Below are 17,052 nucleotides of genomic sequence, written 5' to 3'. Positions count from 1 at the left end.
CTCCCCGTTGTCACTCATTTTCTCTTTTTCATTCAGTTTTCTCTGCTGTTTTTTAAACCTCCCCCCTCTTTCAGGGCACTCCCACGCCTGTGGTTTCATCCTGCACCCCCTCTCCTGCCCTGCTTTCTGTTTGCTGCGTTGCATTGGGTCTCCCCTTGAATTTAGTCCACTTGCTCCGTTTTTGGCTTCCTATTTGTCTTTCATCCTCCTCCTATCTCCTTCTCTCTCTTTCTCTTTCTTTTAAAAATCTTTTTCATGTGTGTTTTTTTTAATAGATTGTGATAAAATACACATAACCTAAAGTCTACCATTGTAACCATTTTTAAGTGTACAATTCTCTGGCATTAATTACATCGTTGTGCAACCATCACCACCTCGCAGTCTCTTTTAATTAGATTGTTTATTTTTCTGTGTAATTGGGGGGAAATGGCAGAAACATCCATGATATTAGAAATAACTCATGGGACATGATCTTTGAACTGGAATCACATGAAAGTTGTTCTTCTTCAATGACTTTGCCTCAGACAGAGAACGGGCTCCGGGACAATGACATGAAGCCGAGGGTCAGTGAGTGGGAAGTGATCCAGGAGTCGGGGACGAAGCTGAAGCCCATGTACGGCCCCGGGTACACGGGTCTGAAGAACCTGGGCAACAGCTGCTACCTCAGCTCCGTCATGCAGGCCATCTTCAGCATCCCCGAGTTCCAGAGAGCGTAAGTGCCCCGCAGGCCCGGCCCACTGCGGTGTGCTGGGACCCTATCTTCATCACAGCAGGGCGTGTGGCCACCTCATCCATGGCCTGATCTCATACTGAGGCTGCATGGGAACACTTGTCAAGTATTATGGGGGTCTGGTGAGGTAAGGAGAGATTGGTAACCGAAAAACACCCTGGGGGGTTTGTTATGTTAACAGTGGCTTCCGCTTTAAGACCAAACCCCTATGTGCCAGGAATGTATTAATCGTTAATCTTCACTGCAAACCTGCCAAATCTCCCTTCCAGATGCACCAGGAGAGATTCAGTGATTTGTTTGGTCAATGTCTCCCTTTTGGTGGAGTGGAGTTTCTCTGAAGATTTAGGGTTTTTGTTTTTTGCTACTCAAAGTGTGGTAGACGGGTGCTAGTCCGTGGACTGCTGGTATGGGTCTGCCACGAGCTGAGTATGGAACTTGAGAATGAGTGCTAAGGAGTTTCTGGAGCAGTTTGACACTCCCTGTCGTACAATTGACATTTCATTTTTCTAATAATTTTTCTTGATTCTCTTTTCTAAAGGTATCATCTGTATGAGTTGACGTAAACAAAAAAGCTAGCCCTTCACCACAGATAATTTGGGAGGCACTGAATAAGGGCACTTCCTACCTGGGGCAGGCTGCCTTCGTCCTCCCACACCTGGGCAGAGCAGCTTGGTCTGTGGCCATTTTCTTCCTTAGCTTGTGCTGAGGACAGGGACCCCCAGAGCCCAGGAGCTGGTGCACTCACGGGCAGCCACTGCCTAAGTTTAGAGAATAATCTCTAGCGTGTTCCAGAGTAGGTCAGTTTCCACCTTGGTTCAGGTGGAAGAGGACACGTGTGCGCCAAGCACAGGGCAGCATTTGACTCACACGGAGCTGAAATCCTAATGGCTTTAATAGTGCTCAATCAAAAGTATGTCAAATAAACTTTTCCTTTCTCCATGTTTAAAGACTTATCTGTTCTTGCTGTTTTCCGACTTTGAAAATTTATGGTTAGTTTTCCAGGTCAGTTTTTCTTTTTTTCATCTAGCCGTTAAAGAATGAGTTTCTGTTCTGCTCAGCAGCGTGCTGAGTGTGTGTGCGGGTCCGTGGTGAACCGGAGGACATGGTGCCCACCCCGAGGGAACGCACAGCCACTCATAGAAATTGGTGTTGAGTAAATAATCAGAAGAACAACCGCACGCTTGTAACCATGGTGCATGTCATGAAGGAGAAGGGAGGAGGTGGTCAAAGAGAGCCTTTGAAGAGGGGAAACACTGACAGATAGATGTGCGGGAGGAGGGAGGCAGAGGGCTTGGCTGGAGGGCAGGGCGGGTTTGAAGCTCTGAGATAGGAAATGCTTTTCTGTGGTACATATCAAGCATGGTATTATTTTTATAAATTCTTACCCAGGCCTCATACCTGTATTATTACCATTTGATTGGGGGAGCAATGTAGCTTCATCTTATATGACTCAGGCTCCAAGATCTTTTTCTTTGAAAATGTTGAAGGAACGTCCTTCTGTTAGGTGTTGTATAATTATTATTTTTATTTTTTTTTCAGGAAAGTGGGAGAGAGAGAATGAATCTATTATTTCTTTTAAACTAGAATGGAAAAAACTTGTGTACTTTTTGTTATAAAGCCCAACAACATTTTTAGTGCTTTACAGCCTACAATTTAAAAAAATTCTTTCTATATTCCAAAGTTTGATGAAAAATTAACTTTCTGGATTTTTTTCTTTAATGAAAAAGTGTCATGTCTCTGTTTTGAATTTAAAATTTAAATCTCTCCCTAGTCTTGTTTCAAGAGTTTTAGACTAGCCAGGTGTCATGGCACACGCCTGTAGTCCCAGCTATTTGGGAGGCTGAGGCAGGAGGATCGCCTGAGCCCAGGAGTTTGAGATTGCTGTGAGCTAGGTTGATGCTATGGCACTCTACCTGGGGTGACAGAGTGAGACTCTGTCTCAAAAAAAAAGTTTTAGAATTTTACATTATAGTATGTAATGTTTTATATTCTATTTTCTAAACATTTACTGTGTGTATTAGAACATGAGCAACCTACTCTTCATATCCATCTTCAGTTTTTTCATTATTTGACCAAATGTCACTGAACTGAAATGCTTGCTCTTCAGACCTCTTTTCCCCAGCAGTCCTCACTCAGTGGAGTTAGATCAAGGAGCAGTGTCTTCATTTTGAAAGTAGAAAGAGTGACTCATAGAAAGATTAAATGACTTCTGAACAGCCACGGTGTAATTTGGGTGCATTAGCTTGATGACTTGATGCTCTGTCTGCCACTGGAACCTAGTGACCATTTTAAGATAATTCTCGATGAAGATCAAATCTAAATAAGCTTGAGTGCAAATTGAATGACAACTAAGATGGATTGACAGGTAGTGAAACCATCTTTTGGAGAATCACTAGATTACAAACTGAAGGTCCCATATGTACTTTAACGATTATCTAGCATTACTTCTGCATTTTAATTTAGTTTTGTTATAATGGTGCATATTCCTCATCAATTAGAATATGAATACAACTTACTTGCAAATGGACCTTTCTTTCTTTTCTCCTGGCCTCCAGTGCCAGCAAACTGGATGGACTTTCCTGACGTCAAATATTTACTCCCTTTAATGATGCTCTTCTCTTCCAATCTTGCCTTAAAGCATAAGCCTTTTCACTAATGTTCATCTTCTCAGTGAGTTTTTTGGCTTGTTAGATTTTGAGATGTGATAAAAACTGAATCATAAGAGAGCTAATGAGTTTATCATGTTGTATATTATTAGGAATTCTTCAGTGCAGCCTCTATATCTATATAGTTTAGCTCCAAAGTTTGGTTTATCTCTTATTTGGCTCTTGGTCTTTTGAAATTTTCTAGGGGAAATTTTTGCCCTAGTGGTACATCCAAAACCATTTGAATGGGACTGGCCCAGAGAAGCATGCTCTGTTAATTTTGATGTAGGTACACAATCTAGGCTATAAATTCTGAGTTTGTGGACAGGAGGTGTCTAGAAGTTCCTAGCAGTTGGGGGATCCAACTAGAGGTCATTGCTAAGTGATAGCAATGGCTACCACTATGGCTACCACCAGAGTGTATGGCAGACTCTGGCTACAGTTGGAATCACTTGGGGAGCTTTTAAAAGAATTCCCAGTCCCAGACCTCAGAACATCTGGGGGTGGCTCTGGCTTTGGTATTTTTTAAAGAACCTCTTTGGGTGATTCTAACTTGCAGCCATGTTTCTCCCCTAGGGCTTCATTGCAATGATGCCTTTTCTGTCATTCTGTCAGTTATTGATGGTCAGCTATGGAACATTGGTTATGTGATTACATGATGTGAATGTATTCATTCAACCAATATTTATTGAGTGCCTTTTACATGTCAGATGCTTTTCTAGTGCTAGAGATGCAGTGATTTAAATAAAGTCTCTGCCTTCGTGGAGATTACATTCTAGTATGTAATCTCTAGAAATACAGACACTAAACAGGCAAATAAATAAATTATGCAATTTCAAATAGTATTGCATGCTAAGAAGAAAGCCAGAAGCAGGTGGTAGGGAGTAAGGAAGGGTGGGGAGTGGCTGCTCTTGTTTTGGCTAAACATCTGGGGAGGTGACTTTTCAATAGATCTGAGAAGGAGCCAAGCAAGGTCTGTGGGGAGAGCGTCCCAGGAAAGAGACAGCAGAAGGCGTGACTTTGCAGCAGGTGTGAGCTTGGCAGGCCCTGGGGCAGCAAGAGGGGCAAGTGGCCGGCATTGTGGGCTGGGGGAGAGTGGTGGCAGATGAGGTTAGAGAAGTAGTCAGAGTGAGGCACATGAAGGGCCAGAGAAAGGTGTCTGCTTTTGGATTCGTCTTCCTGGATCTGTCAGGCTCAGAGAGTCAAAGCCTGAAAGGAGAAAGAACAGCACAAAGTGGAGGGTGTGAAATAGGAAATGAGGTTAAGATGAGAAAGGAGAGATTGTGCATTATGATTAGAGATCAGCGTCTAAGTTAGCATGGCCCTGTTAGGATAAACTGGCCGGGAGGAAGGATCGTGGCTGCTCAGGGCAGTGGTGGCTGGTGCAGCCAGCAGAGTGGCTCAGAGCACAGCTGTGGGGCTTTGTCACTCCCTCCCTGGGAGACTTTGGCAGCTGCCCAGTGAATTTTCATCCCCATCTCTCATCTCTCAAATGGGGATAATGATAACAACAATCCCTTCCTCATAGGGTTGTCATGAAGACCCAACTAGCTAATATAGGAAGCCCCCGGGAAATGGTAGTTGTCACTGCTATTGCCATTCATTTTGAGATTATGGGAACAATTCCTAATGTCAAAGAAAAAAAATTATCCAAACACTTGTTAAAGATGGTAAGGCAGACTTTATTCATGGGGGCCCATGGCGATAGGTAGAGGGACCACTGCCATGGGGCCTTACAGTGGGGAAGACATTGGACTTGACCCCGATTCCAGCAAGGACAAGTCGGGGTTTACAACCAAGGAGCAGGGGGTGGGCTGTGGATGGAAATCACTACGAGGAAGCATCAAGGATAAGGGGTTTCTGGCCACCTCGACTTGATAGGATTATTGCTGGGGGCAGGCCAGGGTGGTCACTTACCAACGCTGGATTTTCACTCAACCGACTTAGCAGGATTGTTACTCAAACTGGATTCCGCAAGGATGGAGAGGGAAGCCCATGCCTGGGTCCAGTCAAGCAGAGGACTTGGAGGAGCCTGATTAAAATTTTGGCCAAAGTAGAGAGTCTTGTCACTAACTAAACCGTTTGTTTTTGACGTGGCGATTGTGATGACATAAACCAGGGGTTCTTGACACTGGCTACATGTTGGAATCACTTGGGGAACTTTTAGAAGAATTCCCAGTCCCAGGCCTCAGAACATCTAGGGGTGGCTCTGGCTTTGGTATTTTTTAAAGAAACTCTTTGGGTGATTCTAACTTGCAGCCAGGGTTGAGACCCACTGATAGAAGCATAAGCATTTCGAGAAGTTTTGTGGGCAGTAGAGGTGGGATCTCAGGAAAAGAGATCTTTGGGTGGATGGTTTAATTTTGACAAAAGGACAAGAAGATCTGAGCAAGAATGATGGCTTGTTTGGTTCTGTTCCTCTCTCAGTTGCTATGCTTTAACTGTTGCTTCTCATTTTCTAGCTATGTAGGAAACCTTCCAAGAATATTTGACTACTCACCTTTAGATCCAACACAAGACTTCAACACACAGATGTAAGTGCCAGATTTTTTTTTTAATGATATTCAACAAAGTGATCATAGTGGTTGTATCTGGGTTGCAGAATTAAAGGCAATTCTTTATTTTCTGTATTTTTTAAAAAGTGTTCTAAAATTAGTATGTGTTACTTTTATAAGAAGAAAGAAATGAATAAAGTTATCTATAAAGTAAAATTTGAACATGAAATCAGTACCAAGCAGAATCAAATAAATAAGTTATTTGTGAGTAATCCAGATAAAATGCTCTGCCTAAGAGCAGCTGTACTTATTGAAATTCATAGATAATTTTAATATCTCTATGGGAAAACAACAATGACCTTTTGTTTTTGTTTCTCTGTCCTGGCCAGGACTAAGTTAGGACATGGCCTTCTCTCAGGCCAGTATTCAAAGCCTCCAGTGAAATCTGAGCTCATTGAACAGGTGATGAAGGAGGAACACAAGGTATGTGTCTGAGTGTTTGCTGTGTTGATATGTAGGTAGGAGGGACCTTTACCAGCTAGAATGTGGATTTCCTGTGCTTTGGCAAATGGTAGCTGTAAATTTAGCAAGTTGTCAGAATAGCGGCTTTCATTTCAGAGTCTAGGGTGCCTGTCAATATGCTCTTAAAATTGTGATATGGAGTAGCCAGTGTGGGGTTTCTAATGAGAGTTGCTTCGTGGATTATATGTGTGTGTCACACTAACAGTCCTCAGAAGCAGTATTCTTCATACAGTAGAGCTGAGATAGAAGGAATAAATCTTATAAAAATAAAAAAATCTTATAAAACATTTTCCCCTCGGTAACACAGTCTTGGTCCTTATAGTGTCTTTCTTCTCCTAAGTCTCGCTTTGTTTGTTTCTTAAGAGGCTGGTTATTAACAAACAACACACAAATTCCTCAGCCCCTCCCTAGAGCTGAGGATTTAGAATTTCTGGGGAGAACTGGGCAGGCCTCACTCTTGGTAAGCTGCCGGGTGGTTTCTAAGCACGCTCAAGTAGGAGAAACTCAATTGGCCAGTCATTATTAACTGATAGAATGATTGAAAGACGGGCTTGGTCTCCTAATAGCCAGACCTGCATTTCCATGGGCCTACATGATGGGCTACTGGCTCCTCCCTAGGCTGCTCTGTTGCACAACTCTAGGGGGCGCTACTTGTAACTTGGTCTTTTTTGAATGGTGCCTTTGGAATTCTGCAGGGCACAGTGTACATGGCTGCATTTGGCACCCTGGGCTCCTGTCACCGCAAATGCCCCTAATGGAACACAAGCCCTGCTTCCCCACCACCTGCTCTCCCTTTAGAGTACCCTGTCTTGACTTCCTGGGCAGGCTCATTCAGTTCTGTGTCTCAAGTGTTTGACCCCTGTGCTCGCCTCGCACCTTAAATCAGTCCTCCTTGACTGTTACTCATACCGGTAGACTGAGAGCAAGAATCGAAAGTGAATGCCTTCTTGTTCGTAATGAAGCCAATTGGTTGTGGAAATGGAGCAAACAAGAGGAGGGGGTGCTGCAGGGAACACACAGAGGCAGTGTCCGGAGCCGGGGGAGGAAGTAGGTTGTGAAGAGGGTGGAGAGGGAAAGACGTTTGACTGGTGAGCCCAGACCAGAGTGGCGTGGGGGCAGGAAGAACTTAATCCTCAAGTTGTGTTGCTCTCTGTCATTGCAGGATCTCGAGGTCCTTATCACCAGAGACTGGAAGACTCTTATGTGGGATGCAGTTTAGGAGGGGGACTGGGTGTGGGGCTGGAGTGTGGGCTTCTCCAGGCTTCTCCAACCTTTGAGCACCTGTGAGACTTTGGACACGTTATTGTGGAAAAAAAACTCAGTCCAAAATTTTGCTTCGATCCTGTTTGTCCTGGGTTTTCATCCAGGCTGTGTCACCCCTTAGGTAGCTCTCCAGGGGTAGAGCCCACCTCTCTGGTGGAGGCGAAGGAGACGGGATTGGCACTCAGGAGCCTGGCTTCCTCTCCTGCCTCTGCAAGGAGCCGTGTGACTGTAGCAGGTCATGTCACTTAAAATCCCAGCAATGAATGGCAGAATGGGTCTAGCTGGTGGTTGTGAATATTTCAAGCATGGGAATCTCCTCTCTAACATAAATAACATCTGTGTATGTTACATGATTGTTGTGCTCTAGGGGTCTCCTCCTTTGAGAAAATGTGAAATGAAAAATTATCAATTTAGTGATGTTTGGAAATAAAATTTGGTTTTGTTAATATTATAATGTCCTTTTACGTTAGAACAAAAGGAATTCTTATATGAGCAAGGCACGCTATTTATTCAGTCTACGGATAGTGACTGCTTGGAGCCCTTGTCTCTCTTCCTCCCCATTGGATTCAGTGGCCGTTGTGCAGTAGCTTAGATCTCCATGGGTCTCAGGCTTGGAGGTGGGAACCATTGTTCTGTCTGGATCGAGGTGTGTAACTTGGCAGCACTTGGGCCATACCTGACCTGCAAGTATGTTTTGCTTGATCCACATATAATCGCTGAATTTTCAGCTTCTCTTAATCACTCAGAACCTCTGGCAGTCCCAGGTCCACGATGGCAGCTTGAGCCAAGTGGTAGCCCTCCCTTCATGGGACACACAGTCCCTAGCTGGCTCTCTAGTTCCTTTGTGACTCGTGACCTGACTGGGACTCTGGGTATTTGGGTTTGTGACCTTTGATCTAGATGACTTGTAAAAGCCTTTCCAGCTCTGAGGTGCCATGATCTAGTGGTCTTGAAGAGAGAATCCTGATCGTGATCAGTGTAGAACGAGCACCCTGGCAGTGGTGGGCCAGGCCCGTCCAGCTAGGTGGGAAACGAGTGGATCTTTCGTTCAAGTGTCAGTAACATTCCTTTAACACTCAAACAGAGCTTGAATTGACCATGATTTTCTTTGTGGCCCTGGGGGTATCTGTTTCAAGCTGTTACTCAAACAGAAAACAATTTATAGCAAAAATCTCCACTCCCCTTGACAGTGGAGGGAATTAATTTCTGAGGCATCAGGATTTTCACTGGCAGTTGGTTTCAAAGGAACCAATTTGTGAGAATCTTCCTTCTCCCAGGTATCAGGATCCCTTTGGTCAGATGGTCCTGTCCCAGGCCTCTGGTGTTTGTGACTTGTAGTTGAGGCTGAAGCCCTGAGGGAGGAAAGAGGATGCACTGAAGCAGAGAAGGGGATAGGTTATGAGAGGAATGTGTGGTGGGGAGGAGAGAGCATGAAGGATGGAGCTGAGCCATGTGGCAGAAATGCGTTTTTGCAGGGCCACCCCGCCACCAGTGATACAAGTGACTCGCATCACATAACCTGCTTGCAAAGGGCGAGGTTCTTCCTGTATGTTCACTGATGGCCAGTGAGTGGCAGAGCTGGGAATTACACAGACACTTTGGCTCCCGAGTCTGTGCTTCTGACCACTACACTGTCTGTCCTACGTCCCTAACAGTTGTTCCAGGACTTGTTGCAGGCTCCCGGTGCCTCAGTGTGTGGATGGTGGTCGGAGAGGATGACATAGGGCAGCGGTCCCCAACCTTTTTGGCACCAGTGACCGACTTCACAGAAGACAATTTTTCCACGGATGGGGGGCGTGGGGAGGTGGAGCTCGGGTGGTGATGCACAGTCTGGTTCCTAACGGGCCATGGACAGGTACTGGGCGGGGGCCTGGAGATTGGGGACCGCAGACATAGGGGACGTTTGAAGTTTGCAGAATCACTGGGTAGCCTAGTAATGTGGGTTTCTCACCTGTGTCTTACATCTTGGGACATTTCTAGGGTATATTCTCCCTGATATTAAATTGGTCTGCTGTAGACTAAGTGAAATCTAGTTTTTAACATATGCATGCTTAATAAACATTGTTATCTATAAAAAGACTTGCAATATTTGTTTGAGGCACTGCCATTTTTACTTAAATTTGTTGAATTGATTTTTAAGAATAAATTGCTTGTGCAATGGGTAACACTTAACTATAAAAGGGTACTTTTTTCTTCAAAAAATATATTCCTGATCTTTATGCATTCTAAGGCAGTGCTTTCAAATGTTTTAAAGCTGAATACTCTGTAACTGATTTCTCCTTCCAAAGATAACATGTTTTAAATAGGTCTGTATTCCAAACACACAGTCTTTCTTAAGTAACAATTTACTTGATTTCCCATCTAAATAATCCTTGACACATAATTGCTGGTCTCAACTTTTTATCAACATAAAATAACCAGTGTTCTGCTTTGAAGTGATTAGTTTTAGCTTTGAACATAAGAGCTTTGTTTTCCTAGGTTGGGCAAATGTAACATTTGTAATTCACCTTTTTGAATAGCTTGGGAATGCCTGCTCTTCTCCTAGTTTAGGAGATTTGGGGTTTGGGGCTGAGTTAGCAACTACTGGTCCAAGGTTGTTGGTTTAAGGTTAAAAGTTGAAATTAACAAACTCCATATACCTGTTTTAGGAACAGGTGGAGATGTATCTATCTTCCTTTTATTCCTGTGGTCTTCTAAGTATCTATGCAAGCATTGCTCTAATGTGATAAAAAGCCTCAATCTTGCTGATCGCTTATTAATTAAAGCATTAGGATCAGAGGAATACAAGTGGACAGTGTCTGGCTGTCTGCATGGTGCACTGTGTTAAACAGAGAGTCCTGCGTAAGCATTTGGGAGAGATTCTGAACACTGAAGTCCTCTCTCTAATTTTAGCTGATCTGTTTTGCAATTGCTGATGGAGAAAGTAAGTACAGTATCCTATTAATATGACAGGTTCCTTGGGTGGTTGCTATTTTGGAGACTCTCTGGGCCTCCCTATTATAAAGTTAGTGGTCAGGACTAGCCATTGCTTCAGGTGTCCAAGAGCCAGCTGTCAAGTGAGCATGCATGCTCCCTGAGGGCAGGCCTGACTCCTGGTTGACTTTGGTCTCTGCCTCTTGTGTTAGGCCCCTATAGGACACTCAGGTGATATCCCTGACTCATTGCTAAGTAGGAAACATGCTTCGTTTAATTCAATTCTTTGGTTCTTGTTTTGAAATTTTTTTTAAGGGAACAGCCTTATCCAGAGCTTGACTTATTTTTTTAAAGGAAAAATTATTTAAATTTGCATATGTACGTAAAAGTAGCAAAGTGTAATGAATCTCCATGCACCTATTGTGCAGCTTCAGTAATGACCATTCTGCCAGTCTGGTTCCATCACCCCCGTAAACCAACTCTCCCTTTTCTTTCTGTCTTCTCTTTCCCTTTCCTCCCCTTCTGCTCCTTTCCTTCCCTGCAATATTTTAACACAAAATCCAAACATCCTCTTTTCACCTGTAAATATTTAGTTATATATCTGTAACTATAATACCTTCTTTTTTCATTTAATATAAATATTGTGTTAAAAGTTATTTAAAGTGTTAAAAGCACACCAGCAAAATTAACAGTCATTCCTTACTGTCATCTAATACCCAGTCCCTATTCATATTTTTCCCTATAGTATCAAAGATATCTTTCTAAAGTCCCCTTCCTTTTCTTTTTGAAAGCTATTGATTTATTGAAGGAGCCGGATCATTTGCCCTAAGATTGCTCTAAAGATTGCTTCCTTGAGATATTGTTTGACTTGTGTTTTGTATAAGGTAGTGATAGATCTGGAGGCTTGATAAGATTCAGAATTAACTTTTTTAGAGCCCGATTTTATGCCTAGATGAGAGGTGATCGTAGTAATAGTTGAGCATGGGAATGAATAAGACCTTCCCTCCGAAATCAAAGGTAGAATGGCTGTGGGGCATGGGTAGGCAGAGGGGGCCAGCTGGTGATCAAGGCATTAAGCAGAGTAGCTGAGTTTGAGCTAAAATGCTCCAACCCAGCTGTGAACCTCAAGTCTGCAGTGTGAGGTGGAGAGGAAGAGATAGCATCTCTCCCGTTAAGAAGCTTTTTCAAATAACTTCTCAATGAGCAACAATTCTCAAGCAATGGCTTGACTTTTGAGCAAAGGATTAAGTAAAGTCAGTTGAAGGAAAACAAAGACATGAAATGGGTACAAAACAGGAAGAGGTGCGGGAGGGGAATGAATGAGGCTGGGCCACAGTCCAAGCGCAGGCAGGCTGAGTTTGTGGTGTTTGTTGTAGTCTCTGCTGAAACTCCTCCCGGTTATATGACCATACTATGGCACAAAGTGGCAGCAAGCCTTGTAGAACCTACTGACTTGATAAACTTTCCAAAGCAGCTTCTTTCTGTGGTGAGTGCTGGGGACTGGCAGCCACACCAAGCAGGAATCACAGCTTGTAAGAAATAACACCATTGGCAACAGGCAGTGAATGCATGCTTATATGAATGCCTAAACAAAAATGCACAAATGTGAAAAGATTCATTGCAAGTGGTGCCTCCATACTGTGGAGAGTGGAGACTTAATTGCTGGACTGGCCTGTGATGTTGTCCCTAGAGGTATGTGGGCAAGAAAGCTAACCCAAATGCTGAGACATGTTGTCTTCTCTTTTTGGCAACTAGTAGGATGGACTCAGGGACTTTGGAGATGATGTGTAGGCACTTGTGTACCAGCAACAGCATTAGGCCACTAGGGGGAGGGAGCAGAGAGACTTTTCTAGCTATTTGACCCTGTACCAGTTCCTTAACACTTCTGTGCCTCACTTTCCTCATCTGTCAAGTGGACATAATAATAATCATCACTTCATGGGGTTGGGTGAGTTAAGCAAAATACACATATAAAATGTTCAGAATGGTTCCTGGCACCTCGTAAGTATTCATCCAAGCACCTGGAATTGTGCCTGACATTTTATAGCACTCAGTAAATATCCGTTGAATAAATGCATAAATGTGACGCATGATACGAAGCTAAGGCATTGTGACTGATCGCATGCTTGTGTCAGCTGATCCTACGTGGACACACATCAGCACTGTGAGTGAGGAAAGTTACAACTTCTACATAGTTTTTAGGAGGTGTATATACAGGTAGTAAAATTAATTGTCAGGTATAAATTGCTCTTCCCCTGGCAGTGGCAGCACAACTAAAGCCACGTATGTGTGTAAGCTGGTCATCTGTATATAGGTTCCGAGTCCACAGGTGCCCAAATGCTGCCACCTGGGGGAATTCCTCGTGAGCTACCAGCACTGATTCGGGCCCTCTGTAGTTCCCTAACATTTCTTATAGATGCGTGTGTCTCTCATCTCCTCTGTTGTCTGTAAGCTCCTGGAGGGCAGAATCCCCAATAGTGCTCTGCATGAAATAGGCAGTCAGTAAATACTAGATGACTAGACCAGATATGTTTTCAGCAAGACAGGAAAATTCATTGGATTTTTATTAGAAAACATTGCTTAGAACATGTGCATTGGAGAGATGTTATATAGAGAGCTGCCACTTGGCCTCAGGGAGTCAGATAAAAGAATTTTGTCATACCTGCGGCATCCAACTGTGCGATTCTGCAAACCTGTCATGGCCCCCAGACCACAGGCATTGACCTGGATGTCCATGAGAACTCAGAGGTGTGAGACATGGCCTCTACCTGCTAGGGCTGTGGAGATGAGCCGGAAACAGCCTGGAGGTCAAAGTATTAGCTAGAAGGCAGTTTGTGCTCTGGACTTCAGAGGAGAAGAATGTGGCCTGGAAGCTGAGCAAGGGGAGGCTTTATGGAAAAGTGAGTGGGTAGCAGCCACAGCATTTGCAGAGAGGATTTCATGAATTACTTCTTTGGCTGGCTGACAAGGTGAGGTTTGTTTTGCTGAGTGCTAGTGTGTACCTCAGGGCCTACTTCTTTTTTTTGCTGCAAAGGAACTCGAGTTCTGAGCCGAACCTGGAGTCCATTCTGGTTCTGCTGTGTTAGCTGCAGGACAGTTGGGTCCTTAAGACCACTTTGAGTTGAAAGACCTATCTGGCATTTCTCTGCCTGTCTCAGTTCCCCCAGGTGGGATAAGAGCAGTGCCTACTTCCTAGGTTATTGTGAGTGTTAATGAGGTTGTCAGCTGGGCTGCACTGGGAGGGAGCCCCCAGGAAGCAGCTTTACCAGGTGCTCACTCCGTCACGAAAGGTGATGTGGAATCTTCCCGCCCTGCCTTTTCAGAGCATCGTAGACAGATTTAGATTTCCAGTGATTTCCTTTAGATTGCCAGTATGAAAAAGGCCAGTTCACATCAGGGCCAGTTTACTGCTTCTCTCTTCTTCCAAGCTCAGGAGTCTGAGAAAACAGGAGTGTGAAGGGCTAGCACCCGTGTCCTGGTTCTTTTTTTAATCCTTGCTCCACCTCTTGGCCTCCTTCCACCTTCTTTTGGCTCCTCCCGCCAAAGGCCAGTGGATGGGGAGATGAGAGAACTGGCAGAATCTTCACTTGGGCAGAATCTTCACTTAACCGGCGCCTTTTGGCTCCCTGTTGGCTGCCATGTGTTCTCTGTTATGGCCACGCATTAGCAGTTCTGGAGAGCTGCCTGCCCCCCCCCGCCCGCTCCCCCTACCCCCTGTCACCCCAGCCTCAGGGACCTTACAGTACCTTTCCCTGATGCCATGTCCAGCTGACCTCTGTAACCTCTACCTGCTCCCCAACCCGAGCATCATCGGCTGGCGGACAGCCCACCTCCTTCTGCAGGGTCCTTCTGAGCTATTCTTTTAGGTCCTGGGAAAATCCAACATCCTTGTCCTGCCAGAGTTGTCCCTGCTGCCTGCTCTTCCCACACTGCCTTCCTGGCAGCTGCAGTCAGCCTCCTTCTGCTTCTCCAGGTGGGGGACAGGGCCCCCCACTCCCCACAGCTCCTGGGAACTCCCTGTGCTCTGGTCCAGAAACAGTGCAGGGGGGGGGGTTCCATGAGCTCGAGCAGCTCAGCAGTGGTTCCCCGGGTGGGGCAACGCCATTGCCCTTTCTTGCGAGTACTTGCGAGCTGTGCTTTACCAGCGGTTCTCTCCTGTACCCTCATGGGGAGGGAAGGGGAAATGCTGTGGAGCTCTCTTCCCCTGCAACTTCCTTCAGAGGGCCCTTCCTCCCTTAACGAGTCTCTAGCCTGCTCTGAAATGGGCTGTGACATTGGCCACCATGTGGCAAGTCCTGCAAGGATGGGTTAAGAGCCTGTCTTTAGAAAGTGGGGTGTTTATCACCCATTGTCCTTAGTCTTGAGTCACCAGAAGAGTCCCATCCTGTGCTTCGTGAGGTTCATAGTGCAGGGCCTGGTACACACTTAAATGTCCAGTTACTGTCAGCCGTTATCATTATTTACCCTCTTTGGGCTTCAAATTTGTCATCTGAAAAATGGGGTTTATGATAAGCCCTGCTCTGCTTGCCACTTAGGGCTGTTAATATGTTTGAAAGTATTGTAAATCGATTTTATTTTTATAATTTAGCCTCAACAAAATGGAATCTCTCCACGCATGTTTAAGGCCTTTGTAAGCAAGAGCCACCCGGAATTCTCCTCTAACAGACAGCAAGATGCACAGGAGTTCTTCTTGCACCTGGTGAATCTAGTAGAGGTGAGTAAGTCAGTTTTCACAAGTGCTCAGAGGGGCTGTAAGGAGTGTGCCCAGCTCCCTGTGCCACAGTGGCTTGACCAGAACGCCCCCCCGCCTGTATTCTAACCCCAGTCTCTCCCCATTGAAGTGGGTTCAGAATTGGTTTCTTGGAGGCTGTCTCTGCTCAGCCCACTTGCTGTGACCACTCCCTGCTTTCCAGACACATGTGCATCTTTCTGTGCTCCTTTTAATCTGTACACGTTACAGGAGAGGTTGTTAGTTATTTCACTCACCTTTTTTCCCCTGGTCTCGGTGACAAAGCTACTTGAGAGCCCTGTGTGGTATTTGGTGTCCTCCTGCCACTGCTCAGAGATGGTCACGCTGTGCTCACAGCAGAATCAAATCGTATTAAATGCTGTGGTTTTTAAAAGCCACTGAGAATTCCTGAATAAAGGCTTTTTTCCCCCTTAAAAACATTTTTTTCCTGATTACAACAGTGTTGTTTGTGGAAAATATAGAAAATGCAAAGGAGAAAATCAAAATCCCTTATAATACCAACTCCCACAACCAGGGTGCACTTGCTGCCTCTGCCCGGCCAGTCACCGCCCAGGTCACGGTCATTCCCTGTGTGCTGTGCTGTAAGCGGTGCTTGCGCTTACCCTGTTGTGAGTGTTTTGCCGCATCATTACATATGCTAATATAGCATGATTTCTTTTTTATTTGTATTTACTTCACATGAACTGATTTATAGAATCATATCATACATGTCTTTATTTTTCCAGGGCATTCCTTTATTTTCTCCCCTTTCTCTTGCATTATTTCCTTCTCCTTTCTCCTCATTCCATCTATGTCCGTCCCTCTCCCATGATTTTTTTTTTTCTTTTGAGACAGAGTCTCGCTCTGTTGCCCAGGCTAGAGTGAGTGCCGTGGCGTCAGCCTAGCTCACTGCAACCTCAAACTCCTGGGCTTAAGCGATCCTCCTGCCTCAGCCTCCCGAGTAGCTGGGACGACAGGCATGCGCCACCATGCCCGGCTAATTTTTTCTATATATATTTTTAGTTGGCCAGATAATTTCTTTCTATTTTTAGTAGAGACGGGGTCTCGTTCTTGCTCAGGCTGGTCTCGAACTCCTGACCTTGAGTAATCCACCCGCCTTGGCCTCCCAGAGTGCTAGGATTATAGGCGTGAGCCACCGTGCCCGGCCAATTTTTAATTTAATAATATTGTAACATTAATTCACACGATGAATTATATTTTATTTGGACTTTAGATAAATTCCAGTGTTTTGCTATTAAAGTACGCCAGTGAACTGGCATGCCCAGAGGAAATGTTTAGCAAAGTTGCATCTTTACACCAGATTTATAGTTGATTTTATGCCAATTTTTAATGGCCTAATATTCATACATTTACTAACCTGATGTAATCCAATCTTCAGAGGAACCGCATCGGCTCAGAAAACCCGAGTGATGTTTTTCGTTTTTTGGTGGAAGAACGTATTCAGTGCTGTCAGACCAGAAAAGTTCGCTACACGGAGAGGGTGGATTACCTGATGCAGCTACCTGTGGCCATGGAGGCAGCAACCAACAAGGGTAACAATTTCAAACTGGGAAATTAGCAATGTGTGTCTTCATGTGGGAAAACCCTCTAATCGGCGATAATACGGTTTAGTCACTGAGAAGTTGTATCAGGAGCAGACCCAGCCAAGACGATGTCTGGTTTGCACATCTGTTTTCATCGTTCCTTAGTCCCCATGTGACTTTCTCTTGAGAAAAATCAAATGCATCACAGGTT

The 17,052-nt window shown here is 44.7% G+C and overlaps 1 protein-coding gene across 1 annotated transcript in view; it reads left to right on the top strand.

Moving 5' to 3' along the window:
- The window catches only part of USP13 (ubiquitin specific peptidase 13), a 106,443-nt gene that overhangs the window by 56,648 nt on the left and 32,743 nt on the right, over positions 1-17,052 (top strand). The window contains exons 8-12 of the mRNA XM_069472896.1: positions 525-712; positions 5,838-5,909; positions 6,260-6,353; positions 15,157-15,282; positions 16,697-16,850. Of these exons, the coding sequence (XP_069328997.1) occupies positions 525-712; positions 5,838-5,909; positions 6,260-6,353; positions 15,157-15,282; positions 16,697-16,850 (634 nt within the window). The remainder of the gene's footprint in view (positions 1-524; positions 713-5,837; positions 5,910-6,259; positions 6,354-15,156; positions 15,283-16,696; positions 16,851-17,052) is intronic.

This window comes from Eulemur rufifrons, chromosome 7 (genome assembly GCF_041146395.1).
Source record: "Eulemur rufifrons isolate Redbay chromosome 7, OSU_ERuf_1, whole genome shotgun sequence".
Lineage (NCBI taxonomy): Eukaryota > Metazoa > Chordata > Mammalia > Primates > Lemuridae > Eulemur > Eulemur rufifrons.
Note: the sequence above shows the minus strand (reverse complement) of the source record. Positions and strands in the feature narration are given on the sequence as shown.